General features: G+C 38.4%; 2 protein-coding genes and 1 non-coding gene across 11 annotated transcripts in view; 2 read left to right on the top strand and 1 right to left on the bottom strand.

Moving 5' to 3' along the window:
- Nucleotides 1-18828, top strand: part of LRCH2 (leucine rich repeats and calponin homology domain containing 2) — a 215062-nt gene extending 196234 nt beyond the window's left edge. For both annotated transcript variants that reach the window (XR_007409431.1, XR_007409430.1), the window contains exon 27: nucleotides 18697-18828. The gene's annotated coding sequence lies outside the window, so the exon portion shown is untranslated. The remainder of the gene's footprint in view (nucleotides 1-18696) is intronic.
- The window catches only part of IL13RA2 (interleukin 13 receptor subunit alpha 2), a 106731-nt gene that overhangs the window by 1156 nt on the left and 80361 nt on the right, over nucleotides 1-25214 (top strand). For 6 of the 8 annotated variants that reach the window (XM_035712366.2, XM_049107644.1, XM_035712361.2 and 3 more), the window contains 2 exons: nucleotides 22311-22434; nucleotides 24329-24480. In XM_035712366.2, the coding sequence (XP_035568259.1) occupies nucleotides 22344-22434; nucleotides 24329-24480 (243 nt within the window). In that variant the 5' untranslated portion in view covers nucleotides 22311-22343. Of the gene's footprint in view, nucleotides 1-20886; nucleotides 20966-21884; nucleotides 22022-22310; nucleotides 22435-24328; nucleotides 24481-25214 lie in introns of those variants that run through there. The other 2 variants (XM_035712365.2, XM_035712362.2) reach the window with 2 other exon arrangements.
- Nucleotides 7565-7668, bottom strand: LOC112649571 (U6 spliceosomal RNA). Its single transcript, XR_003129632.1, has one exon. It is a non-coding gene; the product is annotated as a U6 spliceosomal RNA (small nuclear RNA).

Raw genomic sequence — 25214 nt, 5'->3', positions numbered from 1 at the left:
GAGGGGATTTACCAGCTGATTTTTATGCAAATTTTATTAAATTCAGAGAGTTTAAGACATAGGTAAATTGCATAAAATTATGATGATGATTATTTTGAGCAGAGAATAATAAACTAAGGACTAAACAATCTTGCTTTTAGTTTCTTTATCTGTAAAATGAGCCAAATGTCTTGATCACTACTAATGTTGTGAAAGGCAATAGAAATGTTAAAAATGAGGGCACCCAGGTGGCTCAGTTGGTTAAGTTGGAATAGAAATTAACTTGATAATCCCACAAGTTAGTATAAGGTTAAAACCATTACAGGTCTTTAACGGAAATATAGTGCTCATACAGCAATAACAGGGGCCTCATTTAAACTTTTCTCAGCAAGCAACATCTGAGCTGAAATCTGAAGAATGAATAGGTACTAACCAGATCATCCTTCTACATGTCTTTACTCCGAGTCATCTGGATTTCCCTCAGTTCTTTTACACCCTCTTTGGTGGCTACTGCAAACTTTCTGCTCTCCCTCTGAGCCTTCTATTCAGCTACTACATATTTATTTTCAGGAGGTAAGCTTGTCTCCTACCTCCTCCTGTTTTCTGTGAAAACACAGAAAATAAATGCCATCATGTGCACCCAAACCTCTTATGCACCCACCTCACTATCTTTTATAGACATATCAATTTTTGTCTTCATCCATGCTTTTTTCTTGTCTCTGTCCAAATTCAGTGTTTCCACTTTTGTTTTATTTTTTTATTTATTTTTTTAAAGATTTATTTATTTATTTATGATAGACATAGAGAGAGAGAGAGAGGCAGAGACACAGGCAGAGGGAGAAGCAGGCTCCATGCCGGGAGCCTGACGTGGGACTCGATCCTGGGACTCCAGGATCGCGCCCTGGGCCAAAGGCAGGCACCAAACTGCTGAGCCACCCAGGGATCCCCTCCACTTTTGTTTTAGATTACATGCTGACCTCTTGCTTTTTCAGAGATCTCTTTACGTAATTATTCCCTTTCTCTTCTGTCTTTTAGTCTCTTCCTCTGCATGGGTTCTTTTCTCAGCAAAGAAAAAAAAAGATACATTTTCTTAACCCTTCTCTGTACAACCAAGACTAGCACAACCCATACAACTAAGCTCCAATAAAAAGTGGTCCATACATATAGCCACCTTTACCAAAATCGCTAATTCTTTTTTTTTTAAAGATTTATTTATTTATTCATGAGAGACACAGAGAGAGAGAGAAGGAGAGGCAGAGACACAGTCAGAAGGAGAAGCAGGCTCCATGCAGGGATCCCAGGTCTCCAGGATCAGGCCCTGTGCTGAAGGCAGTGCTAAACTGCTGAGCCACCCGGGCTGCCCTTTTTTAAGTTTTCTTAAGATTTTTTTTATTTATTCATGAGAGCCACAGAGAGAGAGGCAGAGACATAGGCAGAGGGAGAAGCAGGCTCCCTGCAGGGAGCCGGATGTGGGACTTGATCCCAGGACCTTGGGATCACGACCTGAGCCAAAGGCAGATGCTCAAACACTGAGCCACTCAATCGATTACTAATTACTCCTTATTTCCAAGTACAGCAGACACATTGCAGTTCTTGTCTTACTTTCCCCCATGCCATGTCTGTTGGCATCTGAGGCACTTGGCTTTTTAATACCTTTTCCTTGAAATCTTCTACTTCAGTACTTTTCCTCAATACTGTTTCCTGTTAGTACCACTTACTACCATCAGTATTAAGTCCAGAGTATTTTAACATGGCTCAGAAAGCACACCTAGTACCTCCTACACTGCAGCCAAACCAAGCCTCTTGTAGATGTGCTTCTAAGTGCTTTCCTCTGTGCTTCTAAGTGCTTTCCTCTCTCCTAGAATTTACACCTTATTATAACTGAAGTTAATATGAAATTAGTCTGCAACCTTGGTATGCAAGAAATTTCACATTTTAATATGTCCTTTAAGCTACCCTGTATTCAGCATTCTGTCAAGAAAGTAAGATATGCAATTTCAGTTAATACTTGAGCCTCCTGGGGATCCCTGGGTGACTTAGCGGTTTAGCGCCTGCCTTTGGCCCAGGGTGCGATCCTGGAGACCAGGGATCGAGTCCCACGTCGGGCTCCCTGCATGGAGCCTGCTTCTGCCTATGTCTCTGCCTCTCATGAATAAATAAATAAAGTCTTTAAAAAAATACTTGAGCTTCCTACCAGGTTATGCAAATATACCGAGACCAAAATACTAGAGAGGCCCTTTTTGTCTCAGCCAGGGATGGCCCTTTCAGGTTTGCTGCGGCTGCTTCTATGGAATGCTTGGGGGACTGAATCATTGCTATGATTGGGTCCCCTGTGTCTAAGGCCCAGCACACTCATTAAAATTCGTCTGAACTTTTGCCTGTTCCTAGGCTGCTACCATCAACTGTTGAGCTGTTCTCCCTGCTACCTCTAACCCCTACCTGACCCCTGACTTCTTTCCTTTTGTTTAAAGCTTATGTTCCTTTCCCTCCTGAATACCCTAAAAGAAATTTCATCTGTCTTCTTGAGACCTGCATTGGCACTCCTAAGCATAATCTCACCTATGAGCTTGAGTTTTGACAATACAAAAGCTAGGAAGGTATGTCTGTGTGCAGAACTGCTTTTAGTCTTGGCAACAGGGGAGGAGGAGCCCTCTTGGGAGAGATAAGGAAAATAAAAAAGCCTGGTTATCTTCTTGAAATGGGAGGGAGAAGCAAAAATCTTTGAGCAAAACACACATAATTATCTCAAAATATGTTGCCATATATATGTCTATTTATGAGTCTCTTCCCTTCATTAAATTGTGAGTGCTTTTTAATCTATTGTGGAATTTCATTTCCTAATATTTCAGTAGAGAGTGCAGATGTAACTCTCAGTGTAGTCTGGGAGAAGGTGTATTCAGAAAATATGTAGAGGGAAGTGCTGCTACCTGAGCTGAATCTCAGTGACTAGGAGTAATCCATGACTAGCCTGGGTAAAACAATATTAGTATCAGGGGACCTACATGGACAAAAGTTTAGAGATAAAACAAGACCCCACTTTTTAAGATCTACATGTAGGAAATGAGACTGAAAGTGTTGGTAAGGTCCAGATAATGAAAAGTGTTGATTGCCATGCTAAAGAGGTATACTTTATTTTTTCCTATTTTTTTATTAAAAAAAAATTTTATTTAAATTCAATTTACCAACATATAGTATAACACCCAGTGCTTATCCCATCAAGTGCCCTCCTCAGTGCCTGTCACCCAGTTACCCCATCCCCCCACCCACCTCCCTTTCCACAATCCTTTGTTTCCCAGAGTTAGGGGTCTCTCATGGTTTATCTTCCTCTCTAATTTTTCCCCACTCAGTTTCCCTCATTTCCCTTATAATCCCTTTCAGTATTTCTTATATTCCATATATGAATGAAACCATATGATAATTATCCTCCAATTGACTTGTTTCACTCAGCATAATACCCTCTAGTTCCATCCATGTCAAAGCAAATGGTGGGTATTCGTCCTTTCTGATAGCTGAGTAATATTCCATTGTGTATATATATAATATAGTATATTATTTATTAATATATAATATATTATATATATATATATATATATATATATATATATATATATATACCACATCTTCTTTATCCATTCATCTGTTGAAGGACATCGTGGCTCATTCTATAGTTTGGCTATTGTGGATATTGCTGCTATAAACATTGGGGTGCAAGTGTCCTGGTATTTCACTACATTAGTATCTTTGGGGTAAATATCCAGTAGTGCAATTGCTGTGTCATAGGGTATATCTATTTAACTTCTTGAGGAACCTCCACACTGTTTTCCAGAGTGGTTGTACCAGTTTGCATTCTCACCAACAGTGCAAGAGGGTTCCCTTTTCTCCACATCCTCTCCAACATTTGTTGTTTCCTGTCTTATTAATTTTAGCCATTCTCACTTGTGTGAGGTGGTATTTCATTGTGGTTTTGATTTGTATCTCCCTGATGGCAAGTGATATGGAGGATTTTGTTACGTGCTTGTTGGCCATGTGTAAGTCTTCTTTGGAGAAATGTCTATTCATGTCTTCTGCTTATTTCATGACTGGATTGTTTGCTTCTTGGTTGCTGAGTTTGGTAAGTTCTTTATAGATCTTGGATACTAGCCCTTTATCTGATAGGTCATTTGCAAATATCTTTTCCCATTCTGTAGGTTGTCTTGTAGTTTTGTTGATTGTTTCCTTCGCTGTGCAGAAGCTTTTTATCTTGATGAAGTCCCAATAGTTCATTTTTGCTTTTGTTTCCCTTGCCTTCAGAGATGTATCTTGCAAGAAGTTGCTGTGGCCAAGTTCAAAAAGGGTGTTGCTTGTGTTCTTCTCTAGTATTTTGATGGATTCTTGTCTCACATAGATCTTTCAACCATTTTGAGTTTATCTTTGTGTATGGTATAAGAGATTGGTCCAGTTTCATTCTGCATGTGGCTGTCCAGTTTTCCCAACAAAAGAGGTGTACTTTATAAGAGGCAATACAGCATAGAGGTTAGGGCCCAAATTCTGGAATGACACTTGCCTGGCTTTGAATCTGCTTCTATCACTTACCAGCTATGAGGTCATGCGATAATCATTTAGCTTCTCTGTGCCTCACTTTCCTTATTGGTAAAATGGGATGACATCAATACCTATCTCATAATGCTGTGATGAGGATTATGTGAATTAATGCCATAAAATGCTTTCGGAAGCACTGGCACAGTATGAGTGCATTGATTTATGAGCTATTACTATAAATCATTCTGTAGGGTGATGCGAAGGTAGTGAAAGCGTTTGAATGGACATATTTGTGTTTTGAAAAGGTCACACTGACTACAGCATGGAAAATGACATGAATCTCGCTTATTAAAAGATGGAAATGCATCAGGAGGTTATTGCAGTTGATCAGTCAAGAGATGTTAAGGGCTAGATTAGGGTTGTGGTAGTAAAGATAGAGTGATATGGATGGACCCCTAAGGTATTTAGAGAATGGAATCTTTATGATATTGTGTATATGTATGAAATGGTGATTGAAGATAAATGAGTAAAAGGAATCTAGGATGACTCCTATGTTTCCATTTAAGGACAGTAAAATTTGTTAAGTTATGCTACTATTTGGTACTGGAAATAGAGGAAAGGAAAGTGATGATAGGTTACATTAATGTTTTGAGTATTCATAATCCCCATGTGTATTCATGTTCTTTGAAACAGAGAAAACTATTTCAAAACTATTACATTGTCTATCAGTGTTTTTAAATCGTGTATGGAAGGATTACCTGGATATTTTAAGATGATCTGCATAAGTGGAATTTATCATTGTCCTAGGGAAGATAGACTTTCTTCTTCAGCTGTTTTTTGACAAGTACTGGTTTGTTATTTGCATAGCTCAAAAATATTATTGAGAAGAATCCTTTGGTGACTAATGTGGGAAGTATCAAGGTACCATGATAAAGCACTGATAAATTTATTTTGGATCAGGAGTCTGTCAGCTTTCCAAAATAAGATGACCTTTGGAAATAACTAGTTTATACTCTTAAACCCATATCAGTTCATTCATTCATTCATTCACCAAATATTTATTGCCTACTTTGTAATAGGCATTATGCTAATATAAAAGCAGAAGCAGTTCCTACTCTCATGGGCCTTACAGTTAACCATAAGTGATAGAGAGAGAGATAAATATTCCAGGCAGATGGAGGAGCATGTGCACAGGTCCTGTGGTAAGAGTACAGAGTGCAAAATAGAAGAGTGTGTAAAAAGTGTCTCTAGAAGTAGTCAGATGCCACAATATTTAGGACCTTTAGGACCAAGTAAACAATTTTTATTTTTATCCCAAGATAAAGAGGAAGCCATGAAGAATTTTTAGCGGGGCAGTTGTATAATCAGATTTTCACTTGCAAAACAGAAGAAAGGCACTCTACCTGTAATGTAGAAATAGAGTGGGGCCAAAGTAAATTCAAGGAGATGTATTAAAAAGCTATTATAGGGGCCCCTGAATGGCTTAGTCTGTACAGCATGTGACTCTTGATCTTGAGGTCATGAGTTCAAGCCCCAGGCTGGGCATAGAGATTACTTAAAAAAAAAAGTTTGTTAGTGCACAGTAGTGATGGTTAAAAGCTAAATACAGATTAAAAAAAAAAAAAAAAAGCTATTGTAATAGTCCAGGCAAATTATCATGGTAATTTGGACTAGTATGAGAGTGATAAAAGGACTGGCATGGGAGGGATATAGATGGATATAAGTTGTTTCAAGGGATGTTTGAAAACAATTTGATTATGGATTGGACATGGGAGATGTAATGTCAGGTGTCTAGGGTGACTGGTTTCTGGCTTGTACTGTTGAATGTACACTGCTGCTAACTAGTCAGATGGAACTACTGCACCTTACAGCTACTACACCTCTGACAAGAGGACCCATTTTCAGATGGAAGATTATGATTTTGGTATTTGGCATTTTGCATTGGAGGTGTGTTTGAGACTTCCAAGTGATTATCTTAAGAAAGCAATTAGATACACAAGTCTGGAGCTTAGCGCACTAGGTTGGATGAGAGATATATGTTTGAAAGTCATTGTCATATTGATGGTAATGGAAGGTGTGAGAGTGTTCTACCTAGGGAGAACATAGAGTCAGAAGAAATGAGGGCCTCAAAGAACTCTGATGTATAATATTAGGATAAGTAAAGAATAAGCCTAAAAATGAAAAGAGTAGCCAGAGAGATGGAAGGAAAACTGGGATGTTGTTGTCAGAAAAGCCAAGAGAATAGGTTTCAAGGATGGTGGTAAACAGGCGAACACCACTAAAAGAAACAAAATTGGAATAAAAAATATTGATTCAGTAACATGAAGGTCTTTAGTTACTCTGGTCGGACCTGTTTTAAGAGAGTCATGAATTGGTAGTGGGATGAAGGAAAAAAACTAGAAGAAAATGGAGTTATAAAGAGTGAGTAGGGGCATCTGGAGAAAATAGCAACTACAGATAACTCTTTCTAGAAGTTTGGCTGTGAAGAAGTTTTGGAGCAGTAGCTGGAGGCAAATATGGGGGCAAGAGAGTTTAAATCTCTTAAATTTAAGGAGAGGTAAGTATGTTTGAATGCTAATGGGATATATCTGGCTGAGACATATATCCGTACATACATCTTATGTATGTTGAAGATATTGAAGAGAAGAAAAAAATTAAATTGTAAGATTTCTAATAATCTGAGCAGGGTGAGAATCCAAAAACACAGAAGAAGTGTTTTATCTTAGATAATAGGAAATATACTTCCTTTATGATAGCAGGAGGGAAGGAGGAGAGGATATAGGGAAAATGTGGAATCAGGAAGATGAGGGAATTTCCATCCGATGGCTTAATTTTGTTTTTGAAGAGGCAAGGTCATGTGCTGAGGTTGGAGGAGAGGGGATGTGAAAGAATTGAAGATATCAGAAAAATGTTTTAATTGTTCTCAATAATGAAATAAAATTGAACAGAGACAGTTAATAGTGTTCTTTTTTTTAAAGATTTTATTTATTAAAAAAAGATTTTATTTATTTATTCATGAGAGACACGGGGGGGGGGAGACACAGGCAGAGGGAGAAGCAGGTTCCATAAAAATATGGAATGCTTCACGAATTTGCGTGTCATCCTTGCACAGGGGCCATGCTAATCTCTGTATTGTTCCAATTTTAGTATATGTGCTGCTGAAGTGAGCACAATACTGTTTTTGATAGTACTGTGGATTTATATAAAAAGGAATGTTAGAAATTTATCATGGAACTAATCTGTTGTGGGACTTGTTGCATCAGCACTCACCTGCGCAGTGACAGGCACAGGGGAGCCCTGAGAGTTGGGATTTTGTTAGGAAGTATGATAAAAAAGAGGCAAGTTTAGTTTGGGGTATGGAAGCTAATCTAGATGGCAGAAAGAAAGGAAACAAGGTCAAATCTGATGGCAAAAGGTCAAATTTGGAAAAAACAGTCAAGTCTTTGCAAAGCAGAAAAATTAAAAATTAAAGCAGTAGTTAAAGACCTAAACTGGAATGAAATGAGATTATGGGAAAAATCATTGAATTTCTCTGGTCTCTGTTTTCTCATTTATTTTTAAGCCATAGTGATAAATGGTAGAAGCCAAGTACGTGATTTTGCGTGTAAATTTGTACACATATCTTGTTTTTTGGCAGTAACTATCAATAGAATCAAGTGGGCCTAGGAGCTTCTGAAGAGCAGCCCACCTACTACTAAGGAATGTAGTGGAGTTGGGGGGTAGGAGGTATTAGTCATTCTAATTTTCCCCTGGATGCTAAGGCAAAGGAAGACAAAGCCATATTCTAAAGGCATGATCCTATTACAAGTAGTGTTCCTTTCCCTGGGTATGTTTGACTTTGCTCATCCAGCAGTGATTAATTACTAATTATGGAATCAGCCATCTGCTTTATCTAGCACTTTTGCAGGAAAGACTGTATATTTTTGACAGAATTAGTACTGATTTATTGAGAGGAAACTTGAACTTCAGGGTATCCTGCAAATAACCAAAATCATGTGGGGTGAACTGTCGATATCTGGAAAAGGAGAAGTTACATATGATTAGAGATATGTGAGTGCATCATCACAGTATCATTCAGAACATTGAGGCAGGGGCTTGTGGTAGTGGGAAGTGCTGTGGTTCACAAGAGCAGTTATTATGAGCAGAACCTCCAGAGGGCCATAGAGAGTCCTACAGCCCTTGGATCCTCTTGTTTACCACTGTAAGGACTTCTAAGGCCTCAGAGGGGGAAATCCAAATGATTTTTTGGTCACTGTAAAAGTTTCAACTTCAGCATTTTGTGATTATAATATTTGCAAATGGAGTGGTTCAGTATATTCTCCCCTCCCATCCTCTCTGTGTGTCTCTCATGAATAAATAAATAAAATCTTAAAAAATAAATAACATTTTAATATACAATGCTAAATACTCCTCTAATTAGGTTATAGGTTCTGCTTAAATAAAAAAGTGGTTTATTTTGCTCTCATATGACTGTCTCAAGGTAGCTAATCCAGGTCTCAGGAAGAAAATGCAGCTTTATTGCATGAGGTCAAGAACCCTGGGCTTCTCCAAACTCGTTCTGCCACACCTAGGATGTTTCCCTCATCTATTTGATCAAAAGTGGCTCACTACCAAAACCATATATTTTTTTGTTAATATTTCATTTATTTATTCATGAGACACACACACAGAGAGAGAGAGAGAGAGAGAGAGAGAGAGAGAGGCAGAGACACAGGCAGAGGGAGAAGCAGGCTCCATGCAGGGAGTCCGAAGTGGGACTCAATCCCAGGTCTCCAGGATCACACCCTGGGCTGAGGGGGCACTAAACCTCTGAGCCACCCGGGCTGCCCAGGAGACCATATTCTTTTTAAAAAGATTTTAAAAAAGATTTTATTTAGTTATTTGAGAGAGAGAGAGAGAAAGCACAGAAGCAGGGGGAGGGACAGAGGGAGGAGCAGACATCCTACTGAGCACAGAGGCTGACATGGGGCTCAATCCCAGGACCTGAGCCAAAGTCCTTAACCAACTGAGCCACCCAGGTGCCTCTACCAAAACCATATTCTAAGCAGCAAGTTAGAGAAAGGAGGAAAGGGAAGGGGAGAAAATGTCCATTCTTTTAAAAGGTATGACCCAAAGAGGTGAGTGGGGGGAATGGGGTAACTGGGTGATAGGCATTAAGGAGGGCATGTGATGTAAGGAGCACTGGGTGTTATATGCAACTGATGATTCACTAAATCTACCCCTGAAACTAATAATACACTATATTGAATTTAAATTAAAAAAAAAAAAAAAAAGGAAAGGTGTGACCTAGAGATTAGAGATAACACTCCATTTATATCTCTTGGGCTAGAACTTAAGCATATGTCACATGTACCTGAAAAGGTGTTCAGAAATGTAGTCTTCATTTTGTGTGGCCATGTGTCCTGCTAAACCCTGGGGGCTCCATTACTACTGAAGGAGATGAATATTATGAGACAGCTAGTAATCTTAGCTGTACAACCTCCAAAATAAGATTGTACCATTTTATATTTCTACCAGTATCCTGAGAGAAGACTCACACTTTATTAATTTTGCTTGTATTATAATTTATTTAACTCTAAGTTTTTATAATTTGATTTTTAAAAGACTAATTTTTGAGGTTCATAGGAAAATAAAGAGGAAGGTACAGAAATTTCCCATCTACCCTCTGCTCCCACATATGGATAGCCTCTCCAATTTTCAATATCCCACACAAGAATGGTACATTTGTTAAAATTGATGAACCTACATTAACACATCTTTATCACTCAAAGTCCATAGTTTACATTAGGATTTACTCTTGATGTTGTACATTCTATGTGTTTAAGCAGATGTATAATGACATGTATACACTCTTTATACTATTATATACTATACTAGTATTATATACTATTCTATAATAGTATCATACAGAGTGTTTTCACTGCCTTAAATATCCTCTGTGCTCTGCCTATTCATCCCAACCCCTAGGAACCACTGATCTTTTTATTGTCTTCATACTTTTGGCTTTGCAGAATGTCATATAGTTGGAGTCATATAGTATGTTGCCCTTTCAGATTGGCTTCTTTAAGTGATAGGCATTTAAGGTTTCTCCATGTCTTTTCACGGGTTGATAACTCATTTCTTTTTAGCACTGAATAATATTCCATTGTCTGGATGTACCATAGTTTGTTTATCTGTTTACTTACTTGAAAGACAGTTTGGGTTGCTTCCAAGTTTTGGCAGTTATGAATGAAACTGCTATGAACATCCATGCTCAGATTTTTGTGTAGACCTATGTTTTTTACTTCTTTGGGTCAATACCAGCAAGCATGATTGCTGATTGGTATAGTAAGAATATGTTTAGCTTTTAAAAAATCACCAAACTGTCTTCCAAAGTGGTTGTACCACTTTGTGTTCCCACCAGCAACGAATGATCGTTTCTGTTGCTCCAACATCCTCTTTATAATTTGTTGTTGTCAGTGTTCCAGATTTTGGCCATTCTATTTTTTTATTTTTATTTTTTAGATTTTGGCCATTCTAATAGGTCTGTAGTGAGTAACAGTTTTTTGTTTTTGTTTTTGTTTTTTTTTTTCTTTTACTATTCCTTCAGTAGACTTTAGGGTAAGGAACACTGTGTCTTGCTTGTTTTAATAACTGTAGCCTTGGGTGCAAAATGGATGCTCAGGAAATGTCTGTGAAATGAAGATCTGGATGGATGCCTATGACTGTATCAGCACCAATATAGCAATCAAAGGACAGGTTGGAAAAATAGAGACTCTGAAGTTGTATTTTGATTAGAGGACTCTAAAGTCACTTAGGAAATATTGTCTCACCCAGGCTCAAAAGCAACTATCAAAAACAGTGAAAAAGTGGGCTAGATAGGCAGACCTGTCACTTAGGATTATGAAATGGATTTAGAACTTTTAAGCAGATAGGATTATAAAAACCAGTTCTTTTAAAGGAGGAAATTCATTTTTATAAAGGGCAGTAAGTCCACCGAAGAACAATAAATGGTTGCTCACATACAAGTAAAAAAAACAAACAAAACAAAACAAAAAAAAAACAGCCCTTTTTTTGGTGACTTTAGAAAAACACTTTTAAAAAGATTATCTTGAGGCAGGACAGGGCAGAAGGAGAGAGAGAGAATCTCAAGCAGATTCCCCAATGAGCATGGAGCCCAACACTGGGCTCGATCTCATGACCCTGAGATCACGACCTGAACCAAAACCAAGAATCAGACGCCTGACTGACTGAGCCACCCAGGCACCCCTGTCATAAGCACTTTTAGAATGTAACCTTACAAAGTTACAAAACTGGTTTAATCTTCAAGTGGTCATGGAGAGTATTATTCTGAAGCCAAAGAACTAAGGAAAATGTATTGAGAAAATAGAATGCTCTGGTGTTTTAAAAAGGAGGACATCCAGTGATCCAAAAATATGTTAATTTCTACTTCTTTTATAAAAATTTTATTTATTGGGATCCCTGGGTGGCGCAGCGGTTTAGCGCCTGCCTTTGGCCCAGGGCGCGATCCTGGAGACCCGGGATCGAATCCCATGTCGGGCTCCCGGTGCATGGAGCCTGCTTCTCCCTCTGCCTATGTCTCTGCCTCTCTCTCTCTCTCTGATGTAACTATCATAAATAAATAAAAATTAAAAAAAAATTTTATTTATTTATTCATGAGAGATACAGAGAGAAGCAGAGACCTAGGCAAAAGGAGAAGCAGGCTCCCAGTGGGGAGCCCGATGCAGGACTCAATCCCTGGACCCCGGGATCACAACCTGAGCAAAGGCAGATGCTCAATTACTGAGCCACCCAGACGCCCCTATTACTTTCTACTTAATGGAAAAGAGAAACATCAGTAAGAAAGAAGAAAAGAGGGAGAAAACAGAAACAGAAAAAGCAAGAAAGTGAGGGCAGGAAGGAGAGGAGCTTGAGAGAGAAGCAGCAAACAGCGAGAGCCTGAAATGTTGGAATAGCTACTCTTTATGGTCTGAGTCTCAGATATTCTGAAAGCCAGAATACAAAACCTCTTGCCTAGAGAGATGCACTTACTGGAACTCTGGGAGTATGTCCAGTTGTATTGTTTGATCCCTCCGTTTTAAAGCATCCTTTTGGCATTTTGAAATCAGGACCAGAACTGGAATCTCTGATATTCCTCAATTCAGATCTTCAATTATGTTTCTAGACTAAAGGCTGAATTTTTTATATGCCTTATAAAATAAAGTTGTTTCTGGGTGCCTGGGTGGCTCAGTGGTTGAGCGTCTGCCTTTGGCTCAGGTTGTGATCTCAGGGTTCTGGGATCAAGTTCCGCATTGGGATCCCCACAGGGAGACTGCTACTCCCTATGCCTGTGTCTCTGCCTCTCATGAATAAATAAATAAAATCTTAATTAAAAAATCTTATTTCTGATGACTTTTGCTGCAGAAGACAAATTTAGAAGGAAAAAAATATCTCAGATTGCACATAGAAAGTAAAGATGTTCTATAGTTTGGAGAAATGGTAAGTTTTTAACAATATTATTTCATTAGAAATGCAAGAAGTTGGAGATTACTTCAAAAAACAATTTGAGCAGAAGGAAAGTATTTGTTTAAGTAATCACTAGTGAAACTAAACTTTGATAGTTTCTAGTTGTCCTGGAAAGAATGTTCTGCTTTGGTATGGTACCCTTTCATAAGTATAATTCTAAAATACTTTGGCCTGTGTCCCTCAAATAACAACACCTGCTGTTACTGAGCAGGTATGGCAAAAATCCAAGGAGGTGCACCTGGGTGGTGCAGCTGGTTGAGTGTCTGACTCTTGGTTTTGGCTCATACTGTGATCTCCGTGTTGTGGGATGGAGCCCCAAGTTGGGCTCTGTGCTTAGCATGGAGCCTGCTTAAGGATTCTCTCTCCCTAGGGGTGCCTAGGTGGCTCAGTCAGTTGAGTGTCTGACTCTTGGTTTTCGCTCAGGTTGTGATCTCAGGGTCCAGAGATGGAGCCCTGCCTTAGGCTCCTCACTCAGTGGGGAGTCTGCTCCCCTTCTTCCTCTGCCCATACTCCCAGCTCGCACACACTCTCTCTCTGAAATAAACTTTTTTTTTTTTAAAAAAAGGATTCTTCCCCTCTGCCCCTACCCTCTGTGTATGCATGCTCTGTCTCTCTTTAATATAAATAAATAAACCAGGGATCCCTGGGTGGCTCAGAGGTTTGGCGCCTGCCTTCAGCCCAGGGTGTGATCCTGGAGTCCCGGGATCGAGTCCCACATCGGGCTCCTTGCATGGAGCCTGCTTCTCCCTCTGCCTATGTCTCTGCCTCTCTCTCTATGTCTTTCATGAATGAATAAATAAATAAAATCTTTAAAAATATATATATATAAATAAATAAACCTTTAAAAAAACAAGGAAAAATAGGATCAGACCTTCATATAAGACGTTCTCCATTTATGTTTTCAAGAGGGAAAAAATGAGTGATTTCCTCCCACCAGGAGCACCGGTGATCACATAGGTCCCTTTATAGCAAACTTCTCAGCAGAGTTATCTGTACTCGTTGTCTCCATTGGCCCATCCATTCTTTCCTGAACCCACTTTATTTTTTTTTTTAAATATTTTATTTATTTATTTAGGATAGTCACAGAGAGAGAGAGAGAGGCAGAGACACAGGCAGAGGGAGAAGCAGGCTCCATGCACCGGGAGCCTGACGTGGGATTCGATCCCGGGTCTCCAGGATCGCGCCCTGGGCCAAAGGCAGGTGCCAAACCGCTGTGCCACCCAGGGATCCCCCTGAACCCACTTTAATCTGAGTTTTGCTTCAGATATTCCACCTGGTTCCTTATCAGTGTCACCAATTATTTCCCATTGGCCAAATCCATTAGATCTTTTTTTTTTTAATTTTATTTATTCATGAAAGACACACACACACACACACACACAGAGGCAGAGGCACAGGCAGAGGGAGAAGCAGGCTCTATGCAGAGCCCGAAGTGGGACTAGATCCAGGGTCTCCGGGATCACGCCCTGGGCTGCAGCCGGCACTAAACCGCTGTGCCACTGCACTGCCCTATTTTATTTTATTTTTTAAAAGATTTTATTAATTTATTCATGAGAGACACACAGAGAGAGATAGAAGCAGAGACACAGGCAGAGGGAGAAGCAGGCTCCATGCAGGGAGCCCAATGCGGGACTCGATCCTGGGTCTCCAGGATCACACCCTGGGCTGAAGGTGGTGCTAAACCACCGAGCCACCTGGGCTACTAGTTAGGCAGTTTAAACTGAACCATAGAAAGCTGAACTCTTGTCTATCATCCCCAGGCCACATTAATAATTATCCAGTTGCCCATGAGAAAAATAGAGGCATCATCCTCTGATACTCTGCACTCAGTCTATCAGTAGATCCTATTAGCATCTCCACTTGCTATCAACTTGATCCCTGTCACCATCAGCTTTAGCCTGCATTATTGCTTCTGCCCTTTCCTTCCATACATCGTGTTACTATACTCACAACTGTCCAGTTGCCTCCCATTTTACTAAAATAAATGAGAGATTTATTACCGTGGTCTATAGTCTGCCTATCTTTATGGGATCATATGACCTTTTCTCTTTCTTGTCCTGCTAGTCTTGCTATTTCTAGAACTACTAAGCTGATTCCCTCATCAGGGCATTTGAAAGTGCTGTTCCTTCTACCTGGAAGATTTTTCTCCTGTGTCTTTACCTGATTTATTTCCTTACTTCTTGAGGTCCTTAATGCCACTCTTTCAGAGAGGCATTCCCTGGCTACCCCATCTAAAAAGAGTCCTCATTACTCTCTTTCATATTATCTTGCTTTATTTTTCTTTATAAAAATTATAATTATAAATTATAATTATTTGATATGTTTATGGGCTGTCTCCCACACCAGAAAGTTCTAGGAGGGCATGTTTTTTGCTTGTTCACTGTTGTATCTCTTATGCCTGGAAAAGGGCCTGGCATGTAGTAGGCTCCCAGAACTGATTGTTAAATAATGAATACATGATAGAAACATTGATATGTTTTTGTTAGCATTCTTTTCTATAATGGATGGTACTATATATGATATAATACCATATTTTCATATATTTATAGTTTATACCTCATGGACATGAAGGAACATACTGGTAGAATAACCTTGAAGTCATATAAAACCTGCTATGGGGGATCCCTGGGTGACTCAGCGGTTTAGCACCTGCATTTGGCCCAGGGTGTGATCCTGGAGTCCCGGGATCGAGTCCTGCATCCGGCTCCCTTGCATGGAGCCTGCTTCTCCCTCTGCCTGTGTATCTGCCTCTCTCTGTGTGTGTCTCTCATGAATAAATAAATAAAATCTAAAAAAAAAAAAAAAAAGACCTGCTATGGTACAATTTGTATTCTATTTTTACTTAATTGGAGTGGGTGGGGCACACTCTATTATTTACTTTTGAAGTTATTATATGCAAAGTGAATGTTTTGAGTACACAGTGTTTGCTTGCTGACAAGTATTTGGGAGCATCTGGTTTTGGGGAGAAGGGTGTTGAACAAAAGAGATTGTTTTGCTAGTTCCAGAGAAGTGGTGCCTTTCAAGATACTGCATTGCTCTACAGCTGTGACTTCACTTGAATAGAATGTAAGGTATATTTCATAATAACAATTTGACCTGTTCTAAGAAGTAGATGAAGTGGGAGGGTTTTTTTTAAGCGGTTGTAAAAGCCTGTTGGTGGTTTTCTGGGTGGCATTATAAACTAATAAAGCCCTGATCAGCTCAGATTAGGGACTGATTCTGAAATGTATAAACTGCTTCATGAATTAATACTGTAAATCTGGCAGTTGCTATTGTAGCTCAAAACTGAATTCACTGGCTATGTGAATGCTTTAGGAAACTTGTTAGCTGGATGATCTCAGGATGTCATGCAGGAAAGCATCTACAAAAAGAATTAGGGAATAAGATGACTACCTGTGTTTTACAAGATTTTTTTTAACATATTGCATAAATATCAATATACAATGTTAGAGTATAATGTTGTCAAGGACACAAATACAATCATATTATACATAACCAGTTGTTAAAGTGGTATTTGTTGAAGAGATCCTAGCTATATTTCATTGGTCTACAGTGATTTTTATCTTTCAGCATGTGCTTAACGTTTTTGTGTATTTTTGTGGGAGGTGACTTCGAGTTGACTAGTGGCAAGCATGATGTATCTGTCTGATTCAAAGGTTTTTTTTGTGTGTGTTTAAAAGTACATAAAATCATCTTCAGCATTCTTTATGAATTACTCCACTGAAGAACAAATTATTTGCTAGCTTTATATAAATTAAATTTGACTCACCACCAGTTCATATGCTGATTAAGTCACGTATTGATCTCAGCATGTTGTCAGAACTCAGGATCTGGCAGGTTCCAGGGGTGCTGATTATGATGCTGAGTCATGGCCATACGCCAGAAGCTATGAATAGGCATTTGTGCATGTTGGATGGTCTCCTTAAAACGAGATTAGTTATTCAGGAAGCTAGTGCTTTTGAGTCACATCCTGAAACCATGCATAGATACACAGCAGATTAACTGATGAAACAGTGATATCCCAGGGATAACTTGTATGAGGAAATTGAGCTTCACTGAAGTGGGATAAGTTGAAAGACAGTATCATATGTTAAAAGGAACATAGTCTTTTAAGAAATCAGGTATACACATCTTCTCTTGCTTAAGTTATATAACCTTGAGTAATTGACTTAACTTTTCTGAGCCTCAAATGACTCATTTGTAATATTGGGATAATAATATAGTAACTATCAATGTTTGTGAGACTTGGGCAGCCCTGGTGGCTCCGCGGTTTAGCGCCGCCTTCAGTCCAGGGCGTGATCCTGGAGACCCGGGATCGAGTCCCACATCAGGCTCCCTGCATGGAGCCTGCTTCTCCCTCTGCCTGTGTCTCTGCCTCTCTCTGTGTGTCTCTCGTGAATAAATAAATTTAAAAAAATGTTTGTGAGACTTAAGTGAGCTAGTCCCTATCAAGTATCTGGCACAGAGCTTGACACTTGAAAAGAGCTTAAAAAACTCTAGTCTCTAGTATTATTATTTTCTAAATCCTGTGGCAAAGTTGGTGCTAGAGCCCAGATCTCCTAGTTAGTATGCCTTCTCACATAAGACCCATAAATTAATTGTTTCACCCACAGATGACATTTAACTTTGCAATCGCTCTACTTTTCCATTTTTCTCTCCTTAAACTCTACTTCTCTGTTTTTCCATTTTCTCTTTCTTATTGCTTTGGCAGGCTCCATGCCGGGAGCCCGATGTGGGACTCGCTCCTGGGTCTCCAGGATCGTGCCCTGGGCCAAAGGCAGGCGCTAAACCGCTGAGCCACCCAGGGATCCCCATTCATTATTTTCTAAAAAATAATTATTTGTTTCTGCAACTTGCTCACTGCCTTTATAAACAAAACAAGAACCTGTAATCATTTTAGATACGTTGGAATTGTCTTTTTGTATTTATTTGTCAAGGCAGAAAAGACACTTTTTTCCCCCACAAATCCATATTATGTAAGTGACTGCATTCTTTGGCTCACAGCATTTTTTCTGTTCCTTTTTAACCTTGCCTTTCCATACAGATTGTACCAGCTGTGAGATATTGTGCAAGTCACGCCACTTCAAGCCACAATGTTACTGATTGTAAATATGTAATACCAACCTTATACACCTGTGAATTTGTTAAAATAATTCAGTAAGTTCTTTGTAAACTATAAAAAATAAGCAAAATCCATGAAGTTATTGTTATTGAGACAAATATCAGTAAAGACAACTAATGGATCAACAAAAATTGACCTATCTTCAGTTGATAAGTAGACAAACTCCTCCTAAGCACACGGAGCAATTTACTCTTCTTGTAGTACTTTCAGATGCATTGTCTTATTTAATCTACAGCACAAATCTGCCAGGCTGATGTCATTACCTCCATTTTATAGATAGAAATTGAATTATAATTTGCTTCCAGGAACATTAGTGGTTGAGGCAGGGTTGAAATCCAGGTTGATATTTACAACATTGTGCCTTTTATTATAACCAGTTTCTCAGCTATATATCTATTTGTTTATCCAAAGATTAATTAGTCCTGTCAGCTTTTACATACCTTGCTGTAATTCTAAATTCGCTTTAGATGCTTTTAGCCCCACCCATAACCTCCCACTCCTGTCTTGTGACTTATAGAATCTGTATCCTGGCCTGCTGGCTATTTCAGGAACATCTATATTTTTTTTTTCAGTGTGCTTGATTATCAGACAGGAAGGGAAGTCTTAGAGATTCTAATTAATGTCTCCAAACTGAAGAAGAGAAAAAAAAGAGGACCTGTGATAATTGCCTATGATAATTCATTTCTTGAGAAACCATATTATTGGTAAGTACCTGGAGTTTCTCCAATCATGCAAAGATTATCTCCTGCCAACTCATAGAACAAGGGGATTATGTAGCATGGCTTTGAAGAGGTGGGGAAGTGAGGCTGAAAACAGGAAATAGTTTAGGCTTGCCATTCTAAAGGAGATTCTCAGTGGGAAACTGTTTAAGCAATAGTGTTGTGTGAAACTTAGTGGGTAGAAACAGGAAGCTGCCCTCCACATTGATCTTAGCAGTGGAAAATGCTTAGCCTAGTGGTTATCATCAAGGACTCTGGTACTAGACTGTCTGGATTCAAATCCAAGCTTCACCATTTATGGTCTGCGTGACTTGCAGGAAGCTGTTTAATTTCTCTGTGTCTCAGCTTCTGGTCTTTAAAATGGGAATGAAAATAGTACATACATCAGAGACTGACTATAAATATTATATGATATAATGTATGTAGAGTGCTTAGTACAGGGTAGTGTCTGGAATGCTGTAAATGCTGAATAAATAGTAGGAAGATTACTACTATTACAGACCTTATGACTCGTCACTTGTACCTTTTATCTTGGACAAGATTTACCTGCAATAGAATTTGGCAAAAAAAAAAAAAAAAAAAGGTGCTCAGTGAAAGCTTATTATTATTCTGCCAAAATGTCATGATGGTAAAACTGTGGTGGGTTGATGGTTTGGGTGGTGAGAGTAGGTTGACCAAGGTTCAGGGGATTCTGGTAAAATAGATGCAGGACAAGACTCCTTATAACAAGAAAACTTAAAAAAAAAAAAAACAAGAAAACTTATTGTCTACTCAATGGAAAGGGCTTATGAGAGCTAGTTTTCAGTCCTAGCTCTGCCACCAGTAAGTTGTGTGACTTTGGACAATTCATCTTCCATCCTTGGTATTTCCTCATTTTTAAAAATAAGGAGTTAAGACCAGATGAGTGATTAACTGTGGGCTGGGGGTGGAGAGTATATCAGAAACTCTAAGTGTATATGTATATCTGTGTTTTCATCACCATCTTCCCTTTGTCTTCAGGTCCCTTCCCCTCTTGTGAAGAATTCTGTCTTTCCTAGTAACCATTTAGTGTGTAAAGCACCTCATTGCACAAGTGACAATCTTATAACCCAGAAGCCAAGGAAAGAGTTGTCTTCACATTCATTTGTGTGAGAAAGTCTAGATGGGATCCTAAGTGTATTGTAATTCAGGGAACTCCTTTCATAGGTTTGTAGACAAGTGACTCAGGATACCAGCTATTCCATTTCCTACTTTTGCATTAATGTGTTGGGCTGATCTAGGAAATATGCTATTTGATAGCCTGAATCACATTTCAGTAGCCTATAAAAGGAGTAGAATCAAGGGATTTTTAACTCTTACGATTTGTGCTGCACATGGCACAGGGCTATGAAAATATATAAGGGCAGATTGATACAGGAGAGAGAACTTTAAAGATCTCTCTGGGAGCAGTTTAAGGGAGCTCTAATTGTCTTCATCCTTATTAGTAATATGAAAGGATTTCTCTTTGTCAGACCTATTTGCTGCCTTAGATCCCAAAGGAACCAGTGTGTTCATCTCAATCCATGAGAACAGCTCTGTGGAAGATCTGTTGATAGACCTACCTACCACTTACAGACGCGTGGGAGGACAGTAGTAGTAGGTTTGCATGTGCCCAGGGAGGAATTGAAGAGAGAGATTTATTGAACCTCAGTAAGAAAAATGCTTTTCTCTTATGATTTTATGAGACATAGAAAAAAATAGCATGGTGTTGATTCAGTCGGGCTAGCTAATTGAAGGAAGACTTAAATGCTGGAGTCCCAGAGGAAGAGCTTTCATAATCCTCAAACCTGTGGGATCCAGCATAATAGGGTGGAAGTACACTGGATTAAGAATCATATTTCTGTCCTACTCCCAAATCTCTTACTAACTGGCTGTGTAATCTTGGGCAAATCTGTGTTTTATTTCCCAGTATATAAATGAAGCTGGGCTAACATAGTCTCTGAAATACATGCTGGCTTTAATAGTTTGATCTCAAGATTCTTTGATGTCATAATTGAAACTTACCAACATTAGAACATTACATATGGATCAGGTAGGTTGAAGAAGGTGGTGCAGGGAGAGAGAGTCTCCTCTGCTTAATGAATTTATGTAGGAGAAAAGAAAGGTAATTTCTGAATGTTGGAATAGTGACCTTTACTCATTAGCTTCCTGTGAAATTGTTGGTTCCAGGAATATAGGCTCAAAGAGAAGTATAGAACTGGGAGTAGTGGTTTTTCTTTGAAAAGAGAGTAATTTTTGGTTAAGTAGGTATGTGGAGACATGAATTCTTTAAATTTTGATCATACAACCCGATATTCTTCAAGAATGTAAAGACACTAAGTTGTATTCTATTATAGTGAAGTGTTTTAAGAAATGGGTGAAAAGTAAGATTTACCCTTTAGAGAGGTCATTCTTGCTGTGTTGTGATATGGAGAACGGTTTGGAGGCAGGAAAGACTGGCTAATGAGATCCTGATGATAAGTTCTTCATCTTGGAAGAGGTAGTGATAATGGAGAGGTTGTCTGGGAGAGGGAGAAGTTGAGGAAAATTCTCTGGTTTTTTGGTTTGGGCAGCTAGGAAGATGATGGTACTATTTCCTTTTTTTTTTTTTTTTTAAAGATTTTATTTATCTATCTTTTTTTAAGATTTTATTTATTTATCATGAGAGATACAGAGAGAAAGAGGCAGAGACACAGGCAGAGAGAGAAGCAGGCTCTGTGCAGGGAGTCCAATGCGGAACTCGATCCCAGGATCTGGGATCACAACCCGAGCCAAAGGCAGACCTCAACCCCTGAGCCACCCAGGCGTCTCGGTGCTATTTACTGATACAGGAAGCAGGGAAGGGTGGAACAGATAAAGAGTAGAGGATGGTGGTTTAATATTTATGAAGAAATGGAGCAAAGTTTTGAGGTATCTGAGGCTTGGGTGTAGGTTCTATGCTTTCTTAGTAGTCAGATAACTTTCAAATACTTTTTAATTTCAGAAAAGAATATACGTATCAGCGTATTTACTTTGTTGCTGGGGGAGAGGGTTGCTATGGAGATTAATGATATCATAACTCCCACTGTGAACCAATAAGGACACTTTGGTGGGTCTGGCTCAGTCTTCAGGCTGAAGGCTATTTGAAGTCATCCTATCCTGGGTGTAGCATGTAATGTATGGAAAAGTCTCTCTGTGTGGGGTGGGTATGAAGAGTTTTCTTGTAAGTTTGTTTTGCTTTTCTTTTTTTACTCTTATAGAAAAATGAGCCTAGAATCCTCCCTTTCCATTTTATTGGTTCTAAATCTGATTTCTCCCCCCATGGTTCGAAGGGGCACAGTTTTCCCCAATTCCTGGTAGAAAGAACATAGAGTTTCCAAATGTGTTTTTATTTTTATTTTTATTTTTTTTTCAAATGTGTTTTTAAACACATTTAATCATTTGGTTATTTTGAAGTAAGATGAAGTTAAAATGTTGTTTTTCCTTTTTAGAGTGGAAACTTCAAAGTATTGAATCTTGGAGGAATGGCTTTCATTCATTTGGATGTCGGATTCCTCTATACCCTGCTTGTTTGCACAGCATTTGGCTCTATGCTTTCAAATGCTGAGATAAAAGGTAAGCTAACAATGGAGTAGTTTTAAAATTTGGGATATTAATTGTCTTTTCAACCTACCGTGTGGAAGTACATAACAAGTAGATGGATTGTTACTAGAAATATTTCAGGAAGTCCATACACACAAGATACGTTCTTACTAGTCAGCCTCACGTATAAGGTTAACTAACGATAACAAACATTTTGCAGGATAAAAGCCAAACTAAAAGACACTTTTCCATACCTTTTTGTATGGTCTTCTAAGAAATAGGTTAATTATATGAAACCTCATTGCCTGATACTCAACTAACTGGAAACTTTCCTTATTTACCATCCTTAGCCTTTAAGATAAATATGGAAAAATATACAGAGATTTAAGGTAAAATTTAAAAATAACTACAGAATTATTAAATCATGTTTAATGAATTTTTCTTCTTGGAGAAGGTAATCAGAACAATACATTTCACAAAGATTTGTAACTCTAAGAGTTGAAACAATAAGACTGTCATTTTATCCTCAGTAGAGACTTTCTTTATTGATACATGGTGGGGGTCCCATGTCAAATCATAATTTGTGCCACAGTTTCTTTTTGTGGGTTCTTTTCTTCACCTCAATAAGTATTATGAGATTAGGCATTAAGATGAATAACTGGGCAGAAACGAAAGGAAATTATTAGCAGAAAGGCAACGTGAAGGCAGAACTATAGTACTATTAGATTTGCTAGTAGGGAAGTTTATAGAATTATTTATTTGTTTGCTTTTTAAACCAGCCATTGGGGGAGCCATTTCCACACACTACTCCCTCTTCCCAAATAATATGGGCTTTTTTCTGATGCCACTCTGCTCAGCTGCCTGACACTTTTTCTTAAGTTCTTCCAAAGAGTGGCCCTGGTTTGCCATACTCTAGGGATAGCTTTGGACTTTAATTAGAGGATTCAGAATGGAACAAGATCTGCTTGTTCTAACTCTTAAGGCATTTAGTTATAGTAGTCATATTTTACGTTTTCTATCCCATTTGTGTGTGTATGTGTGCCATGATGTTATATACATATAGTAAACACTGAATTAATACTGATTGGTTCTTGCAATTAGAGAGATTTATGTAATAAAGTGTTCCCATCCTAGGCCAAATTCTGATCTATATAACCACAGAGGTAACTGCATGTTGAATTGCCTGTTTCTGTGAAAACTTAGTACCTAGATAGGCAAAGTCATATTTGCATGTAGCAGTATTCTAGACTTTTTTTTTTTTTTTTTCAATTCATGAGAGACACAGAGAGAGAGGCAGAGACATAGGCAGAGGGAGAAGCAAGCTCCCTGCAGGGGGAGCCTGATGTGGGACTTGATCCCAGGACCTGGGAATCACGCCCTGAGCGGAAGGCAGACGCTTAACCGCTGAGCCACCCAGGCATCCCTATTATAGACTTTTTAACAGCTTTATTGATATGATTTCTATAACATAAAACCTAGCCTTTTAAAGTGTACTGTTCAGTGGTCTATAGTATCTTAACAGTGTACTTGTGTAACACCCTTAACTACTTAATTCCAGAATATTTACATACTCCCAAAAAAGAATATTGAATATTAATTCAGTGTTCATGTTATTCTTCCCTTCCTCCAGCCCCTGGCAGCCACTTTTGTCTCTATGGATTTGCGTATTCTGGCTATTTCATATAAATTAGTCTTATGTATCTTTTCTGACTGGCTTCTTTCAAATTAGCTTAATGTTTGCATGTTGTAGCATAAGTCGGTACTTCATTCTTTCTTATGGCTGAATAATATTCCATTGTATAGATGATGTACTGCAGTTTATTTATCCATTTGACAGCTCTTGGACATATGAAAGTAAACTAGATTTAGCAAGTTTTGTCACAAGATATAGGAAAAAAGTAAAAATGTTTTATTCATTTTATTTCAGTTAATCCTCCTCAGGATTTTGAGATAGTGGACCCTGGATATTTAGGTTATCTCTCTTTGCAATGGCAACCTCCATTATTTCCGGATAATTTTAAGGAATGCACAATAGAATATGAATTAAAATACCGAAACATTGATAGTGAAAACTGGAAGGTAAGTCAAGCATGCACTTGCAATATTGGTATGATTATTAGGACCTTTCTTGTAATTTTGATGTCAGTGTCCACTCTGATTCCTGTATCTCAATAGCCATTATTAAGAAATAACAAGCTGCCATGCCTGCTGTTATCTCCTGTGCATCCTGCTACATCTATTTTCACCCCACTCAATATTAAGACTACCATGAGAAGTACAGGAAAAAAATACATGGTCCCATGGAATATGGACCTGAAGAATATTTAGACATTGTATTGTATTTTACACTTAAATACCTGTATAAGGGTCTTATATAAGGGTCTTATATATGGACCATAAGATTTTCTTTGTAGGAATTAAGTCTTATTTATCTTTGTACTTGCCCCACAGAACACAGCATAGTTGTTTGCATATATTATAATAAATGTTCAATGAAAGTTTATTGACTTATTAACTACAAAAAGAAGCATGTTTGTTCAAAGATTTCTGTTGTATGAGGCATACTGTTACCTTCCTAATTTAGCTTAGGTAGTTTCAAGAGACAATTCAAATCCAACATTTATTGAGCAATTTTTTTGTGCCAGATATCAGGAATATAAGGATAATGACATGATCATAGTCCACTGGAAGCTTGCAATTTGTCTGACTTTCTCCAGTTACCTCCAAGATTTTACTGTATATGATTACTGAAGAGTTCAAGTGATATTTGAAATGTGATTAGATCATTTGTCATGTAATATGCATATGGTATC

This window comes from Canis lupus, chromosome X, assembly GCF_003254725.2.
Source record: "Canis lupus dingo isolate Sandy chromosome X, ASM325472v2, whole genome shotgun sequence".
Taxonomy (NCBI): domain Eukaryota; kingdom Metazoa; phylum Chordata; class Mammalia; order Carnivora; family Canidae; genus Canis; species Canis lupus.
Note: the sequence above shows the minus strand (reverse complement) of the source record. Positions and strands in the feature narration are given on the sequence as shown.